This window comes from Drosophila suzukii, chromosome X (genome assembly GCF_043229965.1).
Source record: "Drosophila suzukii chromosome X, CBGP_Dsuzu_IsoJpt1.0, whole genome shotgun sequence".
NCBI lineage: Eukaryota > Metazoa > Arthropoda > Insecta > Diptera > Drosophilidae > Drosophila > Drosophila suzukii.
This window is the reverse complement of record NC_092084.1, coordinates 27,690,546-27,718,197: the sequence shown is the minus strand read 5'-3', so window position 1 is coordinate 27,718,197 and position 27,652 is coordinate 27,690,546. Positions and strand designations below refer to the sequence as shown.

The window sequence follows — 27,652 nt, the reverse complement described above, 5'->3', positions numbered from 1 at the left end:
GCTTTCCTTTTCTTAAGCTTCCAGAACTTTAATTTTTGTTTAAAATAAAAGCTTATGCTGAAACTGTCGCATCTCGTTGTGAAATGAAATTATGCTGACCGATGCAATTTGATTGAAAATCGGAACGCAATATGTTCTGAACTTAAAACGCAATACTGTGGGCTTTGAACGGAAAAGCTTGGGCTTCGAACGGAAGCTTGTGTTTACTTTACGATTGGTTTATTTATCTTAGCAGGACGGTCAAGCGCGGCCCTCGAAGGCAAAGGCAAAGGCAGAATCTTAAACAAAGGCAAAGGCAATGTCGCTGAAGGCAAGGGTAACATAGCTGAGATTGAATTCAAAAATTTGTTTATAAATTCCATAAGTGGAACCGTTTCACGGGTTGGATAACTTGCAGATACCATGAAAGGCGTTGGTTGCTTAAAACAGCAGGACGGTGATCATGGAAGTCGAAATAAATTTTGAAACTTTAGTGAGTAGGAAGGTACAATGGTATGCGTAGAAGTGCTTGGCGCAAGCCTGCATGGAGCTGCCATTGGTACAGATCTTGGTGGTAGTAGCAAATAATCGAATGAGACCTTGGAGGACTGAAGTGGAGAAGGGTTTCGTGTGAACAGTGGTTGATCACGAGTTAGTCGGTCCTAAGTTCAAGGCGAAAGCCGAAAATTTTCAAGTAAAACACAAATGCCATACAAATATATTATATTATATAAATCAAGCTTATTAATATACTTGAATAATTTTGAACGAAAAGGAATACGGTTCCAATTCCGTAACCTGTTGAGTATCCGTTTGTTATTAAATATGGGCCTCGTGCTCATCCTGGCAACAGGAACGACCATAAAGAAGCCGTCGAGAGATATCGGAAGAGTTTTCTTTTCTGTTTTATAGCCGTACTACCATGGAAGTCTTTCGCAGAGAGATATGGTAGATGGGCTAGAAGAGCATGACATATACTGTTGTGTCGATATTTTCTCCTCGGACCTTGAAAATTTATGGTGGGGACACGCAAACTTCTCAACAGGCCGTACCAATATGCGCAGCTTGTCTCCAAGGTGAAGAGTCTCTAGTCGATAGAATAATGTAGGTAAGAGAAGTCGGCAAATTAGATCCGTTACTTCGGGATATGGATTGGCCCTGAAGATTGAGATAGTCGGGCTTGATTGGGAAACAATAACATGGTTTATGTGCTCGTTCTGGGTAAATAGAGTGTCTGGCATTTATGTTGGTCACTTGTTCCCCGGATAGTTTAGTTACGTAGCCAATTGTGGAACTTTCTTGCTAAAATTTTTAAGAATACTAATTGGGTTAAACCAATTAGTTCTTATTAGTTATAACGGTTATCAATTAACAATCAATTCAGAACTGGCACGGACTTGGGGAATCCGACTGTCTAATTAAAACAAAGCATTGTGATGGCCCTAGCCGGTGTTGACACAATGTGATTTCTGCCCAGTGCTCTGAATGTCAAAGTAAAGAAATTAGTCATTAGTAATCACTGGTAATAGTGAGCAAAACCACCAAGTACTGAAACGTCTCCAATCAGACCATTAGAACAGTCAAACAGTGGAATCTTGTTGGCGCTACGCGGGTATAGCCCCGTAGTTTGTCCTTCCAGATGGAGAGCCCAAGAACTGCAAACTATCATTGATAGGGCGCAGATCGAGGGGAAGGAAACCACTCTCCAATGTTTATCCGCTTATCTCCAGGGAATTTTTCCGACACAGGGTGCAAGACGCACGCTGACGAGGCCGGCACGGCGGCCTCGGAATAGAAGAGAAAGCAGAAGGCAGCAGTACGCTGTCATCCTGCGGAACTGGGATAAACATAAAGGAAGGTGCATTAAGTCAATACTTGAGGAAACTGATGAGTCGGTAATGCCAAACCAAGAATTTATGGAACCCTATTGGAGGGAGATAATGACTCAGCCCAGCCCAAGCTCTTGCGAAAACATAGTGACAACTCCAGTTCACTCACTTGAGAGGGTTTGGTCCGCTATTACAAAGCGCGAGCTTAGGACATCAGCAGTCGCATTATCTAGCTCTCCGGGGCCTGACGGAATAACTCCAAAATCTGCTAAGGAGGTGCCGCCAGGCATTATGCTTCGCATAATGAACCTAATTCTATGGTGCGGTAAATTACCTCACTTTATCCGACTGGCCAGAACCATCTTCATTCCGAAGACGGGGACGGCAATGCGACCGCAAGACTTTTGTCCAATATCGGTGCCATCAGTATTGGTAAGACAGCTAAATGCAATATTGGCAACCCGGTTGACCTCATCAGTTGATTGGGACCCGCGTCAGCGGTGCTTCTTACCTACAGACGGATGCGCCGATAATGCGACGATAGTCGACTTAGTCTTGAGGAGTAGCCATAAAAGCTATAGATCTTGCTACAAAGCCAATCTGGATGTAAGCAAGGCATTTGACTCTTTGTCACATGCATCTATATATAACACCCTAAAAGCTTATGGCGCACCAAAGGACTTCGTCGACTACGTACAAAGTTCGTACGAGGTTGGTGGTACTAGTCTCTACGGAGAAGGTTGGATTTCAGAGGAATTCGTCCCTGCGAGAGGAGTGAAGCAGGGTGACGCTTTGTCTCCTATTCTATTTAATCTGGTCATTGACCGTTTACTTAGAGCCTTCCCCAACGAAATTGGTACCAAGGTTGGAACTGCCATGACAAACGCGGCCGCGTTTGCGGACGATTTGGTCCTTTTTGCGGAAACTCGAATGGGGCTTCAACAACTGCTTGACAAGACAGTTAGCTATCTGGCTACTGTTGGACTCACCCTTAATGCTGACAAGTGTTTCACTATCGGTATTAAGGGTCAGCCGAAACAGAAGTGTACTGTGTTAGATCCACATACCTTCCGAGTAGGCTTGAACGGGTGTCCGGCATTGAAGCGAACTAACGAGTGGAAGTATTTAGGCATCACTTTCAATGCAAACGGGAGGGTGAAGTGCAACCCAGCCGAAGACATTGGTCCAAAGCTACAAAGGTTGTCACAAGCTCCTCTTAAGCCTCAACAGAAGATATTTGCCCTTCGAACCGTCCTTATCCCACAACTCTATCACAAGCTAATCCTTGGGAGTGTGACGATAGGTGTGTTACGAAAATCCGACAAATTGATACGATTCTATGTGCGTAAATGGCTAGATTTACCACCGGATGTGCCAATAGCATTCGTTCACTCTCCCCCAAAATGTGGGGGACTCGGGATTCCATCATTAAGATGGATGGCTCCGATGCTTCGCCTAAGACGACTGAGCAATATAAAATGGCCTCACTTCGAGCAATCCGAAGTGGCCAGCTCTTTCATCGAAGACGAAATGCAAACGGCCCGAGTTAGGTTGCTAGCGGAACAAAATGAAATGCTAACACGTCCGGCAATAGAAGAGTATTGGGCAAGTAGATTGTTCGTGTCTGTTGATGGCAACGGTCTCGGTGAAGCGGGCCATTATGGTCCACAACACGGATGGGTTAGTCAACCCACGCGTTTGCTAACAGGAAAGGAATATATAGACGGAATTAAACTGCGGATAAATGGCCTACCCACGAAGTCTCGTACTACGAGGGGAAGGCACGAATTGGATCGACAGTGTCGTGCAGGATGTGATGCTCCCGAAACATCAAACCACATAATGCAAAAATGCTATCGCTCGTATGGGAGGCGGGTAGCTAGACACAACTGCGTAGTAAATCGAATCAAGCGGGGACTTGAGGAGAGAGGCTGCGTGGTCATTGTTGAGCCAAGTCTGCAGGGCGAATCCGGCCTTAATGAACCTGACCTGGTGGTACTCCGACCAAATCACATTGATGTGATCTACGTGCAGGTGACAAATGACGTACACTCTTTGGACGATGCGCACCAGCGCAAAATCCGAAGATACGATACCCCGGACATAAGACGCGAATTGCGGCGCAAATTCGTAGCGACAGGTGACATTGAGTTTCATTCTGCCACTATTAACTGGCGGGGGATCTGGAGTGGTCAATCCGTAAAACGGTTGATTGCGAAGGGCCTTCTTAATAAATATGATAGCCATATCATAAGTATACAGGTTATAAGAGGAAGTCTTGGCTGTTTTAGACAGTTCATGTATTATAGTGGATACTCAAGAGGCTGGACGTAGCTTATGCCTTGGTTCAAATATAAATGCCGGCTGCCTTGGCAAAACATCAATAAGGCGTAAACATCGCACAATAACAACATGTAAGGATGGTTTTAGTACGTAAGCGTTGTGGAACCCTCAATGTGAAGAAGGTTCAGATAGAGCAATGAATCGTGCATGCTAGACAAACTGTGACCACACAATGTGATGGCAGACCTAGTATCTTTCAAAGATTTCCATACCTTAGCGATAAAAAAAAAAAAAAAAAAGCCAAATGCCTCGTCATCTAATTAGTGACGCGCATGAATGGATTAACGAGATTTCTACTGTCCGTATCTACACACAGTCGGTGTTAGATTGCTCGCGAGGACAGACGTGTTTTTCCGTACGCTCCGCGAGTATTGTACATTTAGGCAATAAAACCCCAGGTACAGAGTGCAAAATAGTACGAAAATTCGTGTTTCGTGATAGCGAACAAAGTGCGCGTGTTTTCCGTACGAAATATTGCGAAAATCGAGAGTTATTCGTGTTTTTCTTTTTGGAAATTTTCCATTAAGACACGTGCGTCGCGAGAGAGGCGCTCTCTCGAGAGAGGCGTTGGCCTAATTTAGGCACATTTCGTCGGCCACAGCTGTGCGGTTCGTGTCTCCGCTGAGCTTAAATCAGCTGATCAGCTGACCGAGCTTTTTGAACCAGCTGATAGAAAAGGGTAAGTCTCGACTAACGAAGAGCTTACGTAGTAGGGCCGATAACCGGCAGATGGCGCCACCCAAAATGGAGGGTGTGGAAGCGAAAGTGCGAGCAGCCGTGGAAGCAGCTCGGGCAGAGGGCGCACCAGAGGCAAGCGCAACAAAGAGCCGCTAAGGGACGCCTCGAGATGTAAAATTGTGGCGCTGGACGCAGATCATGCGGAGCCTGGGCTCCTGGCGAAAATCGCTGGGGCCGACGCAACCGCCGCTGCCCCTGCCGCAGCTCTCGTCGATGCCTCTGCCGTGCTGCCGCAGCCGCTGTCGCTGCTGCCGCTAAGGAAGGGACCTTCGTCGCACCTGCCAGCCCGGAAAAATCCTTCTCGGACAGGGAGTGGTGAGGAAACGGTGCCGTTGCTGCCGAGATGGGCGACATCCGCGCGGATATCATGAGGATGTCCCATGTAACAAGCCCTACCGTGAGCATCAAGGTGCAATTATTGGCAAACCGCTACGAGGAGGTCGTCGGAGCCCTGCTGGTCCGCATTGGAGTGCTGGAGGACCGACTGAGGAGGCAGACACCGGTCGCCTGGGCCGCCTCATACGCAGCCACTGCTGCTAGAGGCGCGCATCACGTGGCCTCACCTGCTGCCCCTGTTGCCCCCCTTGCCCCCGTACCCGCACCGCGGAAGATTTGGGAGACATGGTCGGCAGTCGTTGCGTGCGACGACACGGCCTTGTCAGGCAGGCAGATCGCAGAGAAGATCCGCAAGGAGGTAGCGCCAGCTCTGGGCGTACGAGTGCTCGAGGTGCGTGAGCTGAAGCGGGGCGGCGCGATTATTCGCACGCCTTCGCAGGCGGAGATGTCGAAGGTCGTTGCCTCCGCGAAGTTCGCCGAGGTGGGCCTCAAGGTGTCTAGGAACACCGCTGCAAAGCCGCGTGTGACGGTCCAGGATGTGGACACCTCCGTGGGACCCGACGAATTCATGATGGAGCTGAAGGAGAAAAACTTCGGAGTGATGAGCCTCAGGGAGTTTCAAAAGGCGGTAGTCCTGGCGACAAAGCCCTGGTCAGCTGCAGACGGTGCCACAGTCAATGTGACGCTGGAGGTAGACGACCAGGCGCTGGCCGTTCTCGAGGGCGGGAGAGTGTATGTTAAGTGGTTTTCGTACCGCTGCCGCTCTCAGGTGCGCACCTACGCGTACCACCGGTGCCTTGGTTTTGACCATAAGGTCAGCGAGTGTCGGTACCCCCGAGAGAAGCAGGTATGCCGCCAGTGTGGGCAGAACGACCACGTCGGCAAAATTCAGAAATGCGGTGGACTGCCGTAACTGCCGTCATAAAGGAATGTCCTTTCGGGTGGCTGCCCGATATACGGCGCGCTGCTAGCCAAGGTGCAAGCTATACATTAATTATGTTAAGCTTCATCCAAGCGAATTGTGATCAAGGCCAATGCGCTGTCATCGAGCTTGCTACGCAGATGAGAGATGCTGGCCACCTGTTCGCACTAGTACAGGAGCTCCCTGCGAACGCGGGCAAGCAACTTACTGGACAGCCTGGAAGAATTAGGATCTTCGTCGTCCATCATCGTGGACGACCCATCCGCCATCTGCATGCCCATCGATACTTTGACGACGGACTACGGAGTGTGCGTGAGTGTCACAGGAAGATATGGCACACTCTTTCTGGCCTCCGTATACTGCCAGCATCTAGCTGCTCTGGAGCCGTACACTGCCTACCTGGATACGGTTCTGCTGTTAGCCAGCAGGACACCGACAATCCGTGGTCTTGATGCCAACGCAGTTTCCCCTATGTGGTTCAGCAAATCTCCAGACAACTCTAGAGACCGCCTGAACCGCGAACGCGAACAGGTCATGAACGCGTGGATAATAGCAAGCGGTGTCAGTGTGTTTAATAGAAAAAGAATATCTAGAAGTGATATCGACGTTATCTTCGCCAACGAAGCGGAGCGAGTATGGGCAATACACGAGTGGAGAGTTGACTTCCGGGAGCTGAGTGACCACAACATCATTACTGTTGAGGTTACTCCAGATCCGAGCAGTACCGTTGGCAATGGAAGCTCTCCAATGCAAGTTGGCGATGATTTAGTGTAGAGTTAAGAAATGCAACACAAAGCCTTAAAGAACTGGAGGAATCGCCGTTGGACAACCATGTGCCTGCTAAACAGGCGGGACTTCGTGGGACAGCACAAGGATGATCCATGGGGGCACGTCTACCGGATATGCCAAGCCCGGGAAAAGACAGCCGATCTCGGATGTCTCCGGTCGAACGGCGCGCTCCCCGTAACTTGGCACGAATCCGCAGATGTGCTCCTCCGCTACTTTTTCCCTGTTGCGGAGTCGACAGCACGAGAGGACTAACCCCATGGTGCCCCACCGATCCTAGAAGTCTTCGAGGTGGCAACCAGCGTCGCGAGGCTGAGAAGCCGGCGATCGCCGGGTATGGATGTCATCACGGGCGGTATTGTCAAGGAGGTATGGCGTGCCATCCCTCAGCACCTGACGAAGCTGCACTCTCGGTGCATCTCGGAAGGAAAACTTTCCGGCCGAGTGGGAGCACCCGAGAGTGATCCTGCCTCTTATCGTGGCTTATGCCTTTTGCCAGTGTTCGGAAAGGCGCTGGAAGCAATCATGGTGAATCGGCTGGAGGAAGTGCTACCGCTGCAGATGGCAATTCGAATTCAGGCCTGGACACTGCGTGGAGGATGAGTGGATGCACGCCAAAAACACCGTCGCCAACAGTCGTGAGAGGAGAGTCCTTGGAATCTTTGTCGATTTCTAGAGAGCCTTCGAAAACGTGGAGTGGAGTGCGGTGTTGGATCGGCTTGGTGACGTATGCTGTCCAGAAATACACTTGTGGAAAATCAATTTCTCCGGCCGTAGCGCAAGCATCATCAGCAGGTATGAAGCAGCAACAGTTGCGGTTACACGTGGCTGCCCGCAAGGGTCCGTCAGTGGTCCATTTATTTGGAACTTACTGATGGATGTGATGCTTCAGCGCTTGGAGTCACATTGTGCTCTGAGCGCGTTTGCAGATGATCTTTTGCTTTTCGTCGGCGGAAATTCCCGTGCCGATCTGGAGCGGAAGGGCGAGCAGTTGATGGACATCGTGGGAGCCTGCGGAGCTGAGGTTGGAGTGAGTGTGTCAACCAGTAAGACGGCAATAATGTTGCTGAAAGGACAGCTTTCACGAACGAGGAGACCGACGGTACGGTTTGCTGGAGCAAGCCTACCAAATGACGATACCTTGGCATCTTAGTCGCCGAGCGGTTCAGTTTTCTCCCGCATATCTCTGGTCTCAGAAATCGGCTGGCTGGAGTTGCCGGAGGGCTAGCACGGGTGCTTCAAGTCGATTGGGGGCTCAGCTCCCGTGCTAAGAGGACGATCTACAACGGACTCATGGTCCCCTGAGCACTCTTTGGTGCCTCGGTCTGGTACAAGGCGGCGAGTAGGGGCAAGTCCCTTAAACTCCTCACCTCGTGCCAGAGGTCCATCCTTTTAGAATGCCTACCGGTTTGCCGCACAGTGTTCACGGTGGCATTGCAGGTGCTTGCTAGGGCTCCTCCAATGGATCTGGACGCTTACAGGATCGCAGTAAAGTTCAAGCTGAGGAAAGATGTTCCCCTGGATGAGAGCGACTGGCTCCACGGACAGGACTTGTCCGTGTTGGACTGGAAAGCTAAGATGGCTCTGCTAGACGAACGTATTCTAAATGAGTGGCAACTCAGATGGGATCGCGCGGAACACGGCTCCGTGACTCGCGAGTTCTTCCCAGAGGCAGCGTTTGTCTACAAGAGGAAAAACTTTTTCTTTACCCTCAAAGCCGGATTCTTGGTGACAGGACACGGGTCGATGAACGCATTTCTGCAGGGCAGGACTCTCAACACCACGACCACATGCTCATGTGGCGTGGCAAGAGAGGACTGGCTCCACATACTGTGTGAGTGCCGCCTGTACAATGATTTGCGGGACCTGAATGCCCTTGGAGTCGTTCGAGACCACGGAAAATGGATCGCCGCGGGAGTAGTCGAGACCCCAGAACGGATGCGTCTCCTAGGAGTTTTTGCCGACGCTGCCTTCTCGAGGCGAAGGATGAACCGCAGGCGCCGGGACGTTAGTCCCACCCGTCTTTTGCCTGCCATAGCGATTAATATGGCAATGGTTGCCCCATCCGAGCTTGTCGGAGCTGAAGGGTTGAGGCCTACCGAGCCTGAAATCTCGGTACCGCGGGTTGAGCAGATCCAAGACTGCTCATTGAGGTTGGCCCCCTAGTTGGAGTATCGTGGTGGCTGTGGTTGACACCTATATCGTGGGTAGAGTCCTCGGGCTCGACGTGGATGTTGCGTTATACACCTCGGGTGCTGTGACCCATAGAACGGTACAGATTTTAGATAGATCTCGCCCCTACGCAAGGGGGAGTGCTTATCCGACAAGTAAGCACTCGAATTGCTACTAGGGTGGTTGCCATATACATAGCTATAGCTTCTAGTCCGGGGCGTTGGTTTGGCGCTTAACCTAGATCCGTGCATTTTTTACTCACTTGTGGGTATATTAGAATGCCGTGGTTGTAATCCCTTCATTGTGCGAAACCACAGCCAAGGAAACGGGCTTAGAATAATTAGCGGGTAATGAAGGCCCTTTTGAGCTTGACTCTAATCTGGCAGTGTAAGGAGACATAAGAGGTGTAGACTAGGTGGGAGATTTTAGACTTCGGTTTGGTATCGCCAATGAAATACCACTACTCTTATTGTTTCCATACTTACTTGATTAAATGGAACGTGAATCATTTCCTAGCCATTATACGGATATATTTATTATATCTTATGGTATTGGGTTTTGATGCAAAGTTTCACGAGTTTGTTATATAATCGCAAACAAATTCTTTAATAAAACGGTGCATTTATGTATTTTTGATTGAAAATTTGGTATAACTCCAATAGGGAGTTTGACTGGGACGGTTCATCTCTCAAATAATAACGGAGGTGTCCCAAGGCCAAAACCATACATAGGGCAAAAGGCCAAATGCTGACTTGATCTCGGTTTTCAGTACACACAGGGAGAGCAAAAGCTCGGCCTATCGATCCTTTTGGCTTAAAGAGTTTTTAACAAGAGGTGTCAGAAAAGTTACCATAGGGATAACTGGCTTGTGGCGGCCAAGCGTTCATATCGACGTCGCTTTTTGATCCTTCGATGTCGGCTCTTCCTATTATTGTGAAGCAAAAATCACCAAGCGTTGGATGGTTAGTTACGGACAGGTACGGACCAATGGCACAATACTTGTTCGAGCGAACAGTGGTATGACGCTACGTCCGTTGGATTATGCCTGAACGCCTCTTAGGTCGTATCCGTGCTGGACTGCAATGCTAATTAAGGGGCAATTTGCATTGTATGGCTTCTAAGCCATTTAAATTTTATAATTTACTTTATAAACGAAAATGGATGTGATGCCAATGTAATTTGTAACATGGTAAATTAAGAGGATCTTTGATTACCTGATGCAGCGCTAGTTACATATAAAAGCATTATTCAATACAACGACAAAGCCTCGAATCAATTGTAAACGACTTTTGTAACAGGCAAAGTGCTGTAAGTGGTTGAGCAACTGCCATACTGCAATCCACTGAAGCTTGTCCTTTGCTTGATGATTCGATAATAAAGATGTTGCTAGCGGCATAATAATTTATGCTTGCTTGCAGCACAACACGCCACACTGTGATAGCAAAAGGTCTTGTAATATAAGAGACCTGAAAAGATCAATATAAAAATAAATATTGAAAAACCAAAATGTATCGTCATCTTATTAGTGACGCGATGATAATGTGGTAAACATATTCCATGTATAAATATTCCTATGGTATTGATATTCAAGCAACGAGAGAGCATTCAAGTAAAGAGGACATATATAAAAGTAAGTATATGTTCCTTCAATGGTAGCAGCGGTTGGTTGGTGTCTGCTCCTCTTATTATTCAAAACTTGTTATGGTAGCAAATCTGTATCGTCATATTATTAGTGACGCGAAAAAGTAGTGGCAAACATATTCCATGTATAAATATTTTTATGGTTTTGAAATTCAAGTAAAGAGACCATTCAAGTAAAGAGGACATATATAACAGAAAGTATATGTTCCTCCAATGGTAGCAGCGGTTCTCCTCTTATTGTTCAAAACTTATGTTATGGTAGCAAGTCTGTATCGTCATATTATTAGTGACGCGAAAAAGTAGTGGTAAACATATTGCTTGTGTAAATATTCCTATGGTATTGAAATTCAAGTAAAGACACCATTCAAGTAAAGAGGACATATAATAAGTAAGTATATGTTCCTCCAATGGTAGCAGTGGTGGGTTGGTTGGCGGCTGCTACTCTTATTGTTCAAAACTTATGTTATGGTACCAAGTCTGTATCGTCATATTATTAGTGGCAACCATATTCCATGTATAAACATTCCTATGGTATTGAAATTTTCAAGTATGAGGACATATAAACAGTAAGTATATGTTCCTCCAATGGTAGCAGTGGTTGGTTGGTTGGCAGCTGATCCTCTTATTGTTCAAAACTAATGTTATCAATATGAGTTTGGCAATACAATAAAGAAGACCAATCTAATCCATATACGACTAAATGGATTATATGGATATGCTTAAGAAAATCATGCATTAATAAAAATAAACAAGGAAGAACGCTATAGTCGAGTACCTCGACTATCAGAAACCCGTTACTCAGCTAAAGGGACCAAAGGGAAATGGAGATATGCAAGCAGCAAAGCGAGATTAAAATACGCCACCTACCGGCGGTAGACAGATTTAAGCGTTATAGGCATTAGAGTGGGCGTGGCAAATTTTTTTTAAATCAATCGATAGGTATTGACGAGACCAATACATTTCATTTAAAAATTTTTATCTAGCATGAAAATTGTGGGCGCCACAGGCTTGGGCGGTTTGTAGGCGTTAGAGTGGGCGTGGCAAATTTTCTTTTGAATCAATCGATAGGTATTGATGAGAACAATACATTTCAGTTAAAAATTGTATACTAGCATCAAAACTGTAGGAGCCACAGTTTTGGGCGGTTTGTGGGCGTTACAGTGCCCGTGGCACTCTGCTGAAACAAACTTGCGCTGCGTAAGAAGCTCAGGAGTCTGCACGCCAAACCTCAATAGCCTAGCTCTTATAGTTTCCGAGATCTCAGCGTTCATCCGGACGGACAGACAGACGGACAGACGGACATGGCTAGATCGACTCGGCTAGTGATCCTGATCAAGAATATATATACTTTATGGGGTCGGAAACGCTTCCTTCTGCCTGTTACATACTTTCCGACGAATCTAGTTAACCCTTTTACTCTACGAGTAACGGGTATAATTATGTATAGAATATTTTACGTATATTTATATAAATGAATCGTATGGATATGGCTTATAGTAAATATAATACCTTCAAGGCATAGTAATGTATAATATAGTAGATATACATTGAAATATAAATGCATTTTTATAGATATGGCGGCATGTAACTGCCATATACAAAATAATAAATAATAGAATTTACCCATATATCACTGAAATGAGATATATAAACCTAGTGACGGGCGGCACTAGTGAATGAATCGTGTGAATATGGCATAAAATGGTTTAATAATATAAATGTACGTTTAAATATGAATGAATGGTATAGATATGGCATATAAATCCCATATACATAAGAATAAATTGTATATCAATGCAATTCGATATATAAACCTAGTGAGGGGCGGCACTAGTGAATGAATCGTATGGATATTGCTTATAGGTATAATACCTATAAGGCATAATCAAACAAAACACCTCTTAACGAGGTAAAAAGTAGTGGCGAACGCGCCTTTAACAAAAATTTCTGATATTAACAATTGTGACGAAAAATGATATTACATTCGATAAAATAAATAAACTATATTAAATTTATGATTTGGGCCCGCAACAGTAAATATTTATTTACCTACACGCAAATTTTCTGTTGTAGCGTGCCGAATACATAAATTTAATAAAGTTTATTTATTTTATCGAATGTAATATCATTTTTCGTCACAATTGTTAATATCAGAAATTTTTGTTAAAGGCGCGTGTTTATGGGGAAGACAACAAATATGCCACCCTTATATTTATAATTAATAACGCACGAATAGGTTATATTAAAATGTATAGCGTTTATTCGGAGCGGCAGACGGACTGTGAATGTGAAAAAAAGCTTGGCTCCAAGATCTTCATATAGACATATGCAGGCTTACAAAGTAGTTGCTGAATAGATAAGCGACAGCTTTAGTGGTATAAGAAAGAAGGCGAAAGATAAGCAGAGAGCGCTGCAGGTGCCGTCGTACACCTATGCGCGCATGACTAGGCGCTGGCGATCTGCTCCGAACATACTCCCCCCGTTGGAAGAGGTAAGGTTCCAACTATCTCGGAATCGATGGGCAGAACGGCTAGCTTGGCGACGGCTCTCTTGATCAGACCCGTGGCTGTGCGGACCATAGCTACTCTGATGACCTTGTCCCCGCCGGGTATGACTTCCTGGATGCATCCAAGCTGCCATCTCAAGGGTGGAACGTTGTCCTCCTTCAGCAAAACTATGCGTCCAACCTTGATGTTAGACGTTTCGACGCGCCACTTGCTCCTCTCTTGAAGTAGGGACAAATACTCGCTGCTCCATCTTTTCCAGAAATGTTGCTGCATCTGGGTAACCCGCTGCCATCTGCTGAGGCGGTCTTCGCGGAGATGAGTAATGACAGGCTCAGGAAACTTAGTGTAGCTGGAACCCTTCAGGAAATGAGCCGGTGTTAGCACCTCAAGGCTTTCAGCATTTTCTGAAATTGGACAGAGTGGACGGGAGTTAAGGATGGCAGAAATCTCATATGCAAGAGTTCTTAATTCATCGATGGCTAAGATGGATGCACCGACGACTCTGTAGAAGTGAAATTTAGCTGACTTCACAGCGGCCTCCCATAAACCACCGAAGTGCGGGGCACGCGGAGGGATGAACTTCCAATCGATCCCATCAGCTAAACAGACGGAAGATATCGATGCTGTGTGCTGCTCGCTCAAAAAGAGCTCTTTCAGCTCGGCAAGCTCTCTCTTTGCACCGACAAAGTTTGTAGCATTGTCGCTCCAAATGGTACGCGGACTGCCTCTAAGGCTGATGAATCTCCTCAGCGCTGCGATGAAAGAATCGTGAGATCCTGGACCACTTCCAAATGAGCAGCCTTCGTGGAAAAACAGACAAAGACGGCGATATAGCACTTGTGGGGTGTCTTGTTTCTGGCCTCTGCCTTATGATAGAATGGCCCACAATAGTCCACTCCTGTGGTATGAAAAGCTGGATTAGGCTGCACTCTATTTGCTGGAAGGCTACCCATGACGTGCTCCCAAGTAACAGGCTTCATTCGGAAACATCGGACGCATTTGTTGATAACGCTGGCGACGAACTTGCGGCCTCCAATCGGCCAGTACCTTTGCCGTAATGCGGCAAGCAGCGCCTGCGATCCTCCATCCAAATATTTCTCATGATAATAAACGATGATCGCCTTGGTGACTGGATGATCCTTGGGCAACAGTATCGGATGCCTCGTATCGTAGTCCAAGTTTGCGTTCTGAAGCCTTCCACCCACGCGAAGTAACCGATCGGAGCCGAGTATAGGCCTAAGCGAAACCAGCTTGCTTTTCTGTGGAAACGGCTTGCCCTGGCTAAGAGATCCATACTCCTTCGCCAAGTTAACCTGTTGGATGCTCCTCAGAAGAAGTACAGTTCCAGAGTTGATCTCCTCCACCGAAAGTCGACCTTTTAACGGCGCAGATTTGGCTCTGCAATTTGAAATGAATCGATAAATGTATGCAAATACGCGCTGCAACTTATCGAAAGAGTTGAGGAATTTGCAGTTTGATGAACTGTCTATGCAAACGGCCCCAATTAGAGCCACAGAACGGCGCTCTGGAAGATCCTTTGCTGATTCTAGCAGGGAGGGCCAATTTGACGAGCTTTGCAGAAGGAATGGAGTTCCGTTAGCCCAAAGGGAATGTTCCAACAATTCTCTTGGGGTACATCCTCGCGACACGACGTCTGCCGGGTTCAAGTTTGTAGGAACGTGATGCCAAGACATGTCTTTCGTCATCTCCTGAATTTTCGCGATTCTGTTTGATACGAAAACGTTAAACTCTCTCGGAGGTTGCCGAATCCACGCCAACACAATGGACGAGTCCGACCAGCAATGAAAGGTGCAATCGAAATCTATGGCTTCCTTGGCGTTTACGATTAGCTCAGTCAATAAAAGCGCTGCGGAAAGTTCTAATCTTGGAATTGTTAAGGCCTTCAATGGATCTGCACAGAGCAGATGGACTTTCGATTCTCCATTGGTCTCCGATCGCAAGTATAGACACGCTCCATAAGCTGACATGCTAGCATCGCAGAATCCATGCAACTCAACGGAAGCCCTTGGTTGCAGTGCGAAACGTGGGAATTTTAAGTTCTGTACGACCGATAACTGTGAGGTCAACTCCCCCATGACGAAAGAATGGGCTCTGGCAGTGCATCATCCCAATCCACGTTCGCACTCCATAGAGATTGCAAAAAAATCTTAGATTTTGTGATAATAGGAGTAATTAAACCGAGTGGATCATAGAATTTGGCAATCGTCGACAATGCAACCCGCTTAGTGGGTCGTTGAATGGTTGGCAGTTGAGAAAAATGAAATAGGAGCTGATCAGAAGATGGATCCCAGACTAACCCCAATGCCTTGGCAACATCCGATCCATCGTGAAATTTGATTAACTGCTCCTTGTCGCATTCAGACTCTCCTTCTAGGGCTGCTGACTCATTCGAAAACCATTTGAAAATTGGAAAGTGGCCTCGCGACAGTAGTTCCTTCACCTGACGACGAATTTCTCTCACCTCTTCAACTGAGTCCCAATCAGATATTAAATCATCCACATAGAAATCTCTACGAACAATTTTTGCTCCAATAGGAAATGATTCCTCCTCATCGTAAGAGAGTTGATGCATGGCCCTTATGGCCAAGAAGGCAGCTGGCTTGGTTCCATAAGTCACCGTGTTCAATTTAAAAACACTTTAAAAAATCGAAAGCGAAGCAGTATGTTGAAAATTTTTAAGGGTCAAAAACACCTATAGGGAGGTGGTCGTTGGCGGGCCCCTCCTCGTATTGGTCAAAACCTATGTTATGCATACGATTTTGTCAATTCTATAAAGAAGGGCAAGCATATCCATATAAAACTATGAATATGAATAGAAATCCATACAATAATAAAAAAAATTACGTATCGAAAAATATACATATATTTATATATATGGCGTGGCATATAATGCCATATATATAAGAATTAATTGTGAAATATACCCAAATATCAATGAATTAGGATATATGAAACTAGTGAGGGGCGACACTAGTGAATGAATCGTATGGATATTATACCTATAAGGCATAATAATGTGTAATATATAGTAAATATACATTGATATATGAAGATATAGCATATAAATGCCATATATATAAGAATAACTTGGGAAATTTATAAACCTAGTGAGTGGCGACGCTAGTGCATGAATCGTAAGGATATGGCTTATAGGTATAATACCTATAATTCCTATTAAGCATTATAATGTATTATATAAAAAATATACATTGAAATATGAATGAATTGTATAGATATGGCATAAAATGCAATATATATAAAAATAGCTTGGGAAAAAACCTAGTGAGGGCGACACTATTGATTGAACCGTATGGATATGGCTTATAGGTATAATACCTATAAAGCATAATAATGTATAATTTAATAAATATACATTAAAAAATGAAGGAATTGTATAGATATGGCATATAGATGGCATTTATTTTCTATTTCGGTCTTTCAGTGAACGGTCATGTTTTTGTCTTGCGCTCCGAATTTTTGTTCTTTTTGTCCATAAACCATCGGGGAATAATTCATATTTTCCTACATTTATATAACTTTTTATGTCCCTAACAACATCCGTTCGCTTCGCGAGTGCGTACTGATTGTTTTGTGTTTAAATACCTTGTTATACCCTTGCAGAGGGTATATTGATTTCAGTCAGAAGTTTGCAACGCTGTGAAGGAGACGTTTCCGACCCTATAATGTATATATATTCTTGATCAGCATGACTAGATGAGTTGATGTAGCCATGTCCGTCTGTCCGTCTGTCCGTCCGTTTCTACGCCAACTAGTCTCTCAGTTTTAAAGCTATCGGGCTGAATCTTTCCCAAAAGTCTTATATCTTTTGCAGGTAGTATAAAAGTCGAAACCAGCCGGATCGGACAACTATATTTTATAGCTCCCATAGGAATAATCGGAAAAATAAATTTAAAAAAATATATCTTTGGTGTTTTTTAACATATAACCTTCTAAGCTTTGAAATAACATTTTTTAATTAGTTCTGAATTTTGAATTTAATTTTATCAAAATCGGTGGGAAAATAAAATATAGCTTTGGTGTTTTCTGCCATATTATCTTAAACTATTGGGAATATCATTTTTTGTATTTTTAAATTTAATAATTATAACTGCAAGGGTATACAAGCTTCGGCTTGCCGAAGTTAACTTCCTTTATTGTTTCTAGTTGCCTTCTTCTTTTCTTCTAAACGCTGTTTGGAGCGGTAAGAGATTAAACGGTAGTTACCCGCTCTCCCGCATATAAATTTGTTGTTGGAATATCAAAAACTTACGCTCCCCCAGCTTACTCACTCCCGCTCACTCTTTCCCGCTCTGTAACTCTCTCTTTTACTTGCGTAGCCTTATCCTCTTTGCACTGTGGTTTGGAATATCGCGATAATGGCTGTCTGCAATTTAAAGAAATGCAAGTCGTTGATTTCGGCTGGACAACAGAGCATTCCGAGCCATTCGTGCGAGAATATTTTTCAGGCAAAATGCCTTGGCTATTTGGGCCTGGTACGCGATGCAATCGACATGAGAAGTGGCTTGCGCTACTATTGTGATGAATACATTGCTTATGAAACCCAGGCACTCTCTATAAGGCGACTTACAAAAAGCACTCTTACGGAATTTATCCGGAACAGCCGTATAAATACGGCTCTGCTTGTGGCGCTTGAGTCGCAGCTCACTAGCCGTATGCTATCTGAGCCCGATTCTCCTAAGCGTAAAAAGATCGCGGTCGATAGACAACCCACGGTAGCCGCTGGTGTAACTCTCTTTGGCGATCCGGGGTCTGCAGAACAGCAGTCGATCTCAGCTGCCGCACAAATGGTACTGAGGTCGAAAGCTAAAAAGATTCGGTTTCCGAATGCAAAGGACGCGAGATTTTGCCGCATGAGGCGCCCGAAAAATCTGTTATAAATAATAATAATGCTGACTTAACGTCCGGAGTACCGACTGACACTGGTAGTGCAGCCATAAATGACGTACACAGAAAAAAAAAACGAGCCAGGATCAATTTGATATGCGCATGGTAAACTTGTGTTTTTTAGACACATATCATTTTTACCATTAAATAAGGTCAAATTGATAGCAAAAAATGTCAAGTTGTCGATTTCTCTCTTTTCCTAAATTCTTTGACATCGAAAAAGAGAGGATATAGCAATATGGCGACATCAATCACGTGAGTGGAAGCGAAAAAGATATATTCGAAATTCGAATTGGCCTACTTCGATCATGTTGTCTCGCTTGCACTTACATACGTTTTAGTGGATTTTTTGACACTTGAGATTTATCGTGAAGCCAGTCAGACGTACATTGTTCAGATTCCCTAAGTGCGCAGAACAAGGAAAAGGTGAGTTAACTTCACATTAATGTGTATATGTATAAAGTTTTAAAATAACATGGTAACATAATAAGTAGAAAAAACTAAAATCGTGTGCGATTTTCTTATTGGCTTTTTTATATAACTACCCTACGACAACAAAAGCACGTGCAACCATGTGTGTACATACATTCGTATGCGTAAGCGTGTCAGCGTGAAAACAAAATTAATAAGTATGTACATCTTACAATAAACTTAATTGCGTTTAAGCAAAAACATATATTAAAATGCGCTTAAAATTATGTTTAGATGCATGAACATGCCTATTAATTATTTTTTCTACGCCGCCCTGCATAGTCGCTTCTCATGTACATACATATGTATTTATAGACAGATGCACGTGATTTTCATTGCTTTTCATAAAATTTTGCATATTCTTGAATGTCTTTCACAAATTATTTGTTATTACTCAATTAATCAAGGTTTCAAATTTTAGCGAGCTCTTTCAAGCTTATGTGGTGGATGACGAACTGGAATCTTTTAAGGTTGTATAAAAACTATAAATATAAGCTAATCACAATTAAGAAATATTAGTTGATAAGTATACATAAGTACGAAAAAAAGACCCAATGTAAATATCTAAAATAATGTGTAAATAAAAATTACTGCAAATATTTTAAACACTGTAAATAGGTAATAAAACGCATTGTCGACGGTCGAACATTGTAATCGATAGGTAGACTAAGTATTGTAAGAGAAATCTAGTATTTGTTAATTTATCCGATCTCGTATGGATTTCTTGGCCCTTGAAGTGCGGGCCTACTAATATCGGTTTAATGGATGCCGCCATAAATTGTGCTTCTCATTGTCTTGTGAATCGTAGGAGGGCACACTGCGGTAAGATTAAGTTAGTTTGAAATGTATGAGGCTGATTTGAATTGTTAACAGAATAAAACGATCGCCCCGATCGCACCAATCGAGCGCCACCAGGCGCACGCCGCCCTTAAAGTTCACCCTCTCTTCGGACCTACGCGTGTGGGGTAGTCGTTAACAAGGCAACTCCATATGATGCAAGACAACTCCTTTTATTCGCAGTCCTAGGGAGACTGTAAGGGCAACTTGCGCTGGCGGACGGCTTGACGACCAGCTAGAGAGTTGCCAGGAGCAATTCCCGTACCAGTAGAGGAGTCGCAGGCAGCGACATAGACGGGCGCAGACAGCGCCGAACACTGGGTACGGACGGAGTCGCAGTCAGCGACAGGGAGACGCAGGCCGCGTCAGTTAAGGAGACCGCAGACAGCGGTCAGGAGGCGCAAGGAGCGCCAAGCACGGGGTCCGCAGACAGCGGGCCAGAAGACGCAAGGAGCGTCAAGCATCGCCTGCCGCAGCCAGCGGCCAGAAGGCACAGGTGCCGCCATTTTGGAGAGCGCTGAGGCAGCGCCGTATTGGACCTGTTAGGATGCAGCATTCCCCGAAGAGGAGCTCGCGGCTGAGAGGAGGGGAAGCCACCCCTACAGCAACGCGAGCGGATCAGCAGCCAGTGAGTAGTGGAGCAGAAAACTGGCCGCGAGTGAACATAACCTCGGCGGCGGCCATTTCTAGCCCAGCCACTACGGTGACTACAGTAGCGTCCCAACCGAGGAGTACTGCTGTCACAGCTGCGGGATCAGAGCCGGAGACGAACCAGTCCCTCACGTCGGACCTTTTGAAAAGGATTGCGGTGTTGGAGGAGGAGCTAAAGCAGGTTAAAGCCCTGAACAGTGTGAGCACCGCCAATTGCGCGCCAATCGCAGTTGGCCCAAGCGCAGATGGCGCCATCAGTGGAGCGTCGGGGCGGCCGCCATCTTGGAGCGGACCGCCATTAGCCACATCTAACGGTGAGGCCTCAACTAACGGGGTCGGGCCGGTCCCACATAGCGGTGTCGGTGCGAGCAGTGCGGCCTGCACGCTGCCGCCATCTTGGAGTGGACCGCCATTGCTAACGACTAGCAATCATTTTGTGGAGCCACTGTGTGCTACAAGTGTTGCGCAGACAGCGCATGGATTCGTGCTACCGGGCGGGAGCACCCACAACGTGGCAACAGCATCGCCATTTGTTGGGTCCTACGCCCCGATAACGCCGAATGAATCCCAAAGAGTGTACGGGCCAAGGAAGCTTCCGGACCTGCCTGTATTTGGAGGGCAGCCCGAGGAGTGGCCGATCTTTAACTGTGCGTTTGTGGAGACGACCCAAGCATACAACTGCACAGACTTGGAGAACAACCAGAGGTTGTTGAAGGCGCTGAAGGATGAAGCACGCGAGGCAGTGAAGTCGCTGCTGATTCACCCTGGGAACGTCAGCGCCGTGATGGAGCAGCTGCGCTTTAGGTTCGGCCGACCGGAGCAGCTTATACGCATCCAGCTGAACAGCGTGCGAGAGGTGCCGCCGATTTCGGAGCAGCACCTGGCGAGGATCGTTCCCTTCGCAACCCGAGTGAGTAACCTCACGGCCTTCTTGCAGTCAGCGAAGGCGGAGCAGCACCTGCGGAACCCAACGCTAATGGAGGAGCTTGTGGCAAAGCTTCCTACGAGCAAGCGAGTAGACTGGGCCAGGCACGCTGCATCGATCGAGCCCTTTCCCACTGTGGCGCACTTCAGCGTGTGGCTGCAGGAGTACGCAAACGTCGTGTGTACGGTTTTGGACGTCGAGGGAAAGGAGCCGAGGCGTCGAGTTCTACATGCGAGCGTCGACCAGAACGGATGCGATCAACAGGATGATCGGCATGGAGGTTGTCCAATTTGTGGAGGGCAACATGCTGCGACGAGCTGCAGGGAGTTCATTGGAGCTTCGCCACCGGGTAGGTGGAGCATGGTGAGGAGACACCGGCTCTGCTTCACATGCTTACGGAGTGGACATACGACCAGAACCTGCGATGTACATGGCGAGTGCCAGATCAACGGATGCCGCAGATTGCATCACCGTCTGCTACATGGCGCGGACGAGGAGCGAAGATGGCCGGCGCAGCGAGGTGGCTTCAGGAGCCACAACGGAGGAAACCAGCAGTCAGCAGTTTCCAGACGCTGCCCGGACAGGAGGTCTTCGCCACGAGGTGGTTACAGGGACCACGAGGGAAGCCTACAGTCGGCTGTCCCCAGAAACAGCCTGGAGATAAGGGCCCCGCAGCCAGCGGAGGCGCCCGTGCAGAGGAACTTAAACTGCGTTGACGCCGAGGGAGGCCGACTTTTGTTCCGTATACTGCCAGTAACGCTGTACGGAGCTGGTCGCCAGGTGAATACATACGCGCTCTTGGATGAAGGATCCTCCGTCACGATGATCGATGACGAGCTACGGAGGAATCTGGGAGTGCGAGGCGTGCATCGACAGCTGAATATACAATGGTTTGGAGGAAGGGCCAGCAGAGAGCCCAGCAACGTGGTGAGCCTAGAGATAAGTGGAGCTGGGAAGCCCACTCGCCACGCTTTAAGGAACGTGTACTCCGTTTCGAGCCTGAGTCTGCCAATGCAGACGTTAGGTCGACGAGATGTCCAGGGCGTGCATAAGGATGCGCGTCTGCCGATGAAGCCCTACATCAACGTGGTGCCTAAGTTGCTCATCGGACTGGACCATGGACATTTGGGATTGCCACTTAGGACGAGGCGGTTTGCCAGAGAGGGGCCGTATGCGGCCGCAACCGAGCTTGGATGGGTTGTGTTTGGGCCAGTAAGTGGGCAATCGACTACGCCGTCACCGAGGTCCTGCCTTCTAGCCGTGTCAATGGATGATACGATGGAAAAGATGGTGGAGGACTACTTCGAGATGGAAAGCTTTGGTGTGAAGCTCGCGCCACAGGTCGCAGGCAGCGATGACGCGCGGGCACAAAGGATCCTCGAAGATACCACGGTGAAAGTGGGGCGTCGCTACCAGACGGGATTACTCTGGAAGGACGACTACGCTGTGCTGCCACGGAGCTATGAGATGGCGCACAGACGGCTGATCAATGTGGAGAAGAAGTTGAAGCGCAACGGGCAGTTGGCGCTGGAATACGATCGTATCATCAAGGATTACGTATCCAAAGGATATGCGAGGAAGCTGCAGCAGGATGAGGTCGCGGTGACGAGCGACCGGCTATGGTATTTGCCACATTTTGGTGTCGAAAACCCGAACAAGCCCGGTAAGGTCCGGCTTGTGTTCGATGCTGCAGCCAAGGTTGGAGGAACCTCGCTAAATTCGGCGCTGGACAAGGGGCCTCAGCATTACAAGCCCTTGCCAGCCGTGCTCTTCCACTTCAGGGAAGGAGCAGTCGGAGTCTGCGGTGACATCAAGGAGATGTTCCACCAAGTGCTGATCCGACCCGAGGATCGATGTTCCCAACGATTCCTTTGGAGAGATGGCAACGACGATCGAGACCCGGATGTGTACAAGATGAACGTAATGACCTTTGGAGCAGCCTGCTCGCCGAGCGCTGCGCATTACGTAAAGACGGTGAATGCCCTGAAGTTTCGGGATTCGGACCCGAGGGCAGTCAAGGCCATCATCGACTACCACTACGTCGATGACTATGTGGACAGTTTCGCTACAGAGAGCGAAGCTATAAGTGTATCTACCCGAGTGAAGGAGATACATGCGGAGGCTGGATTCGAGTTATGCCAGTTTTCATCCAGCTCACCCATCGTGGAAGCGGCGTTGGGACCACCCGGACAAGTCAAGAGCGTCGGATGGGGTGAGGCTGAGCAGAAGATCCTTGGAATGCGCTGGCAGGTAGCCACGGACGACTTCAGATTCAACGTGGAGTATCACCGAGTGCCAAGTAGCGTTCTAAGTGGAGATCGAGTCCCTACAAAGAGGGAGTATTTGAGCCTGCTGATGTCAACGTTCGACCCATTGGGATTCCTGTGCTGCCTGATGATTACAGCGAAGCTGTTGTTGAGAGAGATCTGGAGGCAGAAGATCCAGTGGGACGAACCACTACCGGAGGAGATAGGCAGAGCCTTTGCGGCCTGGCGCAGGGAGATGGACGCCGTGGGACAGTTCCGATGCCCTCGTCACTATTTCGGGCATGGAGCAGTTCGGACCGTCGAGTTGCACGTGTTCGTGGATGCAAGTCAATCTGCATTCGCGGCGGTGGCCTATTGGAGGGTCACGTACGAGGATGACAACGTGATGGTTAGCTTCGTGTGCGCAAAGACGAAGTGCGCGCCGATGAGAACGATGTCGATCCCAAGGTTGGAGCTGCAGGCAGCGGTTCTTGGAACCAGACTGATGAACACTGTCCAGGAGGAGCACAGTGTGGACATCAGCGAGACGGTGTTGTGGACGGACTCAAAAACGGTGCTGAGATGGATCGGCAGCACCCACCGCCGGTACAAGCAGTTTGTTGGCAACCGAGTGGCGGAGATTTTGGAGTCGTCGAAGGTTTCCCAGTGGAGGTGGGTACCTACAGCCGACAACGCAGCGGATGATGCGACGCGGTCGCAGAATAAGGCGGACCTTAGCCCGGAATCACGTTGGCTAAGTGGACCCGCATTTTTGAGGCAGCCAGCGAGCGGCTGGCCGGCGCCTGAGGAGGGAACTAAGCGTGTTCCAGATGCGCCTGAGGAGGGAACTAAGCGTGTTCCAGATGCGCCTGATGAAGAGGAGATGCCCGGTGAGTTTGCATTGGTGGCCGCGGATGAATTTGCCATTCCGTTCCAGAGATTCTCGAGCTTCAGTCGCCTGGTGAGGACCACAGCATGGGTCTTGAGGTTTGCGCGTTGGTGTCGCAAGCAGAGAAGCGAGATCGAGGAGTACGGACTCACTGCATCGGAGTGTGAGGCCGCGGAGAACCTGATAGTCAGACAGGCCCAGTTGGAGTCGTTCCCCGACGAGATGAGGTCGGCGGAATGCGGAAAGGACGTCGCCAGCTCGAGTGAGATTCGAGGTCTGGCGCCTTACGTGGATGAACATGGAGTTCTGCGAGTTTATGGCATAGTTGATGCCGCGCTGTGCATGCCGTACAGTGCGAGGAGGCCCGTAATACTGTCACACAGGCACAGTCTTACGGAATTGATTGTGAGGCACTTTCATGCCAAGATGAAGCATCAAAACGTGGATGCGACGATTGCTCAGATTCGGACGAGATTCTGGGTCACGAAGATGAGACGAGTGCTGAAGGAAGTAATCTCGTCGTGCAACGAGTGCAAGTTGCAGCGAACGCGGCCGATGCCGCCGATAATGGGACCCCTACCAGAGGATCGACTGGAAGCGGGAGGATGGCCATTCAAGTACACCGGATTGGACTACTTTCTGCCACTGCTGGTGACTGTATCCCGTCACAGAGAGAAGCGTTGGGTCGCCTTGTTCATATGCTTGACGACAAGGGCGATTCATCTGGAGTTGGCTCATGACCTGTCGAAGGATTCCTGCATAATAGCGATGAGGAACTTCGTCTGCCGTAGAGGACCAGTACATAGACTGCGGAGTGATAACGGCAAGAACTTCGTGGGAGCTGACAGGGAGGCCAAGCGATTTGGAGACGTGTTCGAGACGGAGAGGATACAGAGTGAGTTGTCCAGCAGAAGCATTGAATGGAATTTCAATTGCCCATCGAACCCGTCTGAGGGCGGAGTATGGGAGCGGATGGTGCAGTGCGTCAAACGAGTGCTGCGCCATACCCTGAAGGAAGTCGCGCCGAGGGATCATGTGTTGGAGAGTTTCCTGATCGAGGCGGAGAATGTAGTCAACTCGCGTCCGCTCACCCACTTGCCGGTGGATGCGGACCAAGAGGCGCCGTTGACGCCAAATGATCTGCTCAAGGGAGCAGCTAACCTGCCAAGTACGCCTGGATTGGATGCGGAGCTGCCCAAGGAGGGTTCTACGCGAAAGCAGTGGAGGATTGCTCGCATGCTGCGAGACCGTTTCTGGAGGAGGTGGGTCCTGGAGTACCTGCCTACGCTTGTGCGCCGCGAGAAGTGGTGCCGGAGAACGGAGCCCATCCGCCAGGGCGATATGGTCTTCGTCTGCGATCCTGCCTTGCCCAGACGAGAGTGGCGCAAGGGAATCCTGGAGGAGGTCTACAGCGGAGCTGATGGAGTCGTCAGACGCGCTACAGTGCGCGTGAACGACAATGGCCTATCTCGGACAATGTTGCGGCCCGTCTCAAAACTTGCAGTTTTGGATTTGAGTGAAGCGGTTCCTCACGGGGTCGGGGATGTCGACGGTCGAACATTGTAATCGATAGGTAGACTAAGTATTGTAAGAGAAATCTAGTATTTGTTAATTTATCCGATTTCGTATGGATTTCTTGGCCCTTGAAGTGCGGGCCTACTAATATCGGTTTAATGGATGCCGCCATAAATTGTGCTTCTCATTGTCTTGTGAATCGTAGGAGGGCACACTGCGGTAAGATTAAGTTAGTTTGAAATGTATGAGGCTGATTTGAATTGTTAACAGAATAAAACGATCGCCCCGATCGCACCAATCGAGCGCCACCAGGCGCACGCCGCCCTTAAAGTTCACCCTCTCTTCGGACCTACGCGTGTGGGGTAGTCGTTAACAAGGCAACTCCATATGATGCAAGACACGCATAATAACAAAATTTTGGTATATTAGTTTTTATTTAAATTTGTCTTTGAGATTATATCAAATTAACAATAATATAAATTTGGTATTTATACCCGTTACTCGTAGAGTAAAAGGGTATACTAGATTCGTCGGAAAGTATGTAACAGGCAGAAGGAAGCGTTTCCGACCCCATGAAGTATATATATTCTTGATCAGGATCACTAGCCGAGTCGATCTAGCCATGTCCGTCTGTCCGTCTGTCCGTCTGTCCGTCTGACCGTCTGACCGTCTGTCCGTCTGTCTGTCCGGATGAACGCTGAGATCTCGGAAACTATGAGAGCTAGGCTATTGAGATTTGGCGTACAGATTCCTGAGCTTCTTACGCAGCGCAAGTTTGTTTCAGTAGACTGCCACGCCCACTCTAACGCCCACAAACCGCCCAAAACTGTAACTCCTACAGTTTTGCCGCTAGATAGAAAATTTTAACTGAAATGTATTGTTCTCAACAATACCTATCGATTGACCTAAAAAAAAGTTTGCCACGCCCACTAAAACGCCCACAAACCGCGAAAACCTGTGACGCCCACAATTTGCATGCTAGATAAGAAATTTTAACTGAAATGTATTGGTGTCGTCAATACCTATCGATTGATCCAAAAATAAATTTTCCACGCCCACTCTAACGCCCATAACGCTTAAATCTGTCTACCGCCGGTAGGTGGCGCATTTTAATCTCGCTTTGCTGCTTGCATATCTCCATTTCCCTTTGAGTAACGGGTATCTGATAGTCGAGGTACTCGACTATAGCGTTCTTCCTTGTTTTAATATTCAATCTACTACAATGTACATTTGAAATTATAATATCAAATCTACAATAATATCAAATTTACAACAAAATGATTTTTAAAAAATTGATACCGCTTAATGTAAAAATGATATTACCGAAATATCGTTTTTACCATTTCGAACATATCAAATTGATATGCGCCGTATCAAGGCCGAATTGATACTGGTTTTCATCAAATTGACCATCATATCATATCAATTTTTTTTTCTGTGTAGTACCAAAACCTGTCACATGCGTGGTACCTAAAACAGTCACCTGTAAACCTCAGCGGAAACAAATTTTTGTTTCTCGGCTGAGTCCTGACCTATCATCCCTGGACATTACGGCCTATATCCGTAACAAAGTTCAGAGTAATGATCTAAAGGATGAACGACATAATTTTCCATATGCTAGGTAAGTATCATTATTTAAGATCGGTGTTCCCTGTGCTCATTTTGCAACTATGTGTCAGCCGACTCTTGGCCCGTAGGCATTTTTGTTAATGAGTACGAAGCTAAAAAGAAGAAAATTCGTTCAAAGGAAGTTGGAACTCCCTTTAAAGAGACATCCACATCTACTAGATTCTTTTCTTCAGCTTTCCTATCAGAATACAAGAGGCTTACAAAGTAAGTTTACCAAATTGTATACTGATAGTTTTTCCTTGTCTTCCCATGTTATTGTGTTACCAGAAACCTGGTTAAAACCGGAAGTTCTAAGATCCGAAGTTTTTCC

General features: G+C 47.2%; 1 protein-coding gene across 3 annotated transcripts; it reads left to right on the top strand.

The window, feature by feature from the left end:
* The first annotated feature begins 19,286 nt into the window (after positions 1–19,286).
* LOC118878368 (uncharacterized) lies at positions 19,287–26,043 on the top strand. Of its 3 annotated transcripts, none has more exons than XR_011604585.1 (2): positions 19,287–25,932; positions 25,984–26,043. XR_011604585.1 is itself a non-coding variant. In XM_036821106.3 (2 exons), the coding sequence occupies exon 2, from the start codon at positions 20,035–20,037 to the stop codon at positions 25,762–25,764; it is 5,730 nt and encodes a 1,909-aa protein (XP_036677001.2). In that variant the 5' UTR covers positions 19,287–19,472; positions 19,524–20,034; the 3' UTR covers positions 25,765–26,043. The 3 variants fall into 3 exon arrangements, 2 of the variants coding, with proteins under 2 accessions (XP_036677001.2, XP_070853364.1); XM_036821106.3 differs by having other exon boundaries at positions 19,287–19,472; positions 19,524–26,043; XM_070997263.1 differs by having other exon boundaries at positions 19,287–24,145; positions 24,179–26,043.
* The last annotated feature ends 1,609 nt before the right edge of the window (positions 26,044–27,652 follow it).

Excerpts from the sequence above, each read along its gene's own strand:
- LOC118878368 (XM_036821106.3), top strand. The coding sequence starts at position 20,035 with ATGCAGCATTCCCCGAAGAGGAGCTCGCGGCTGAGAGGAGGGGAAGCC.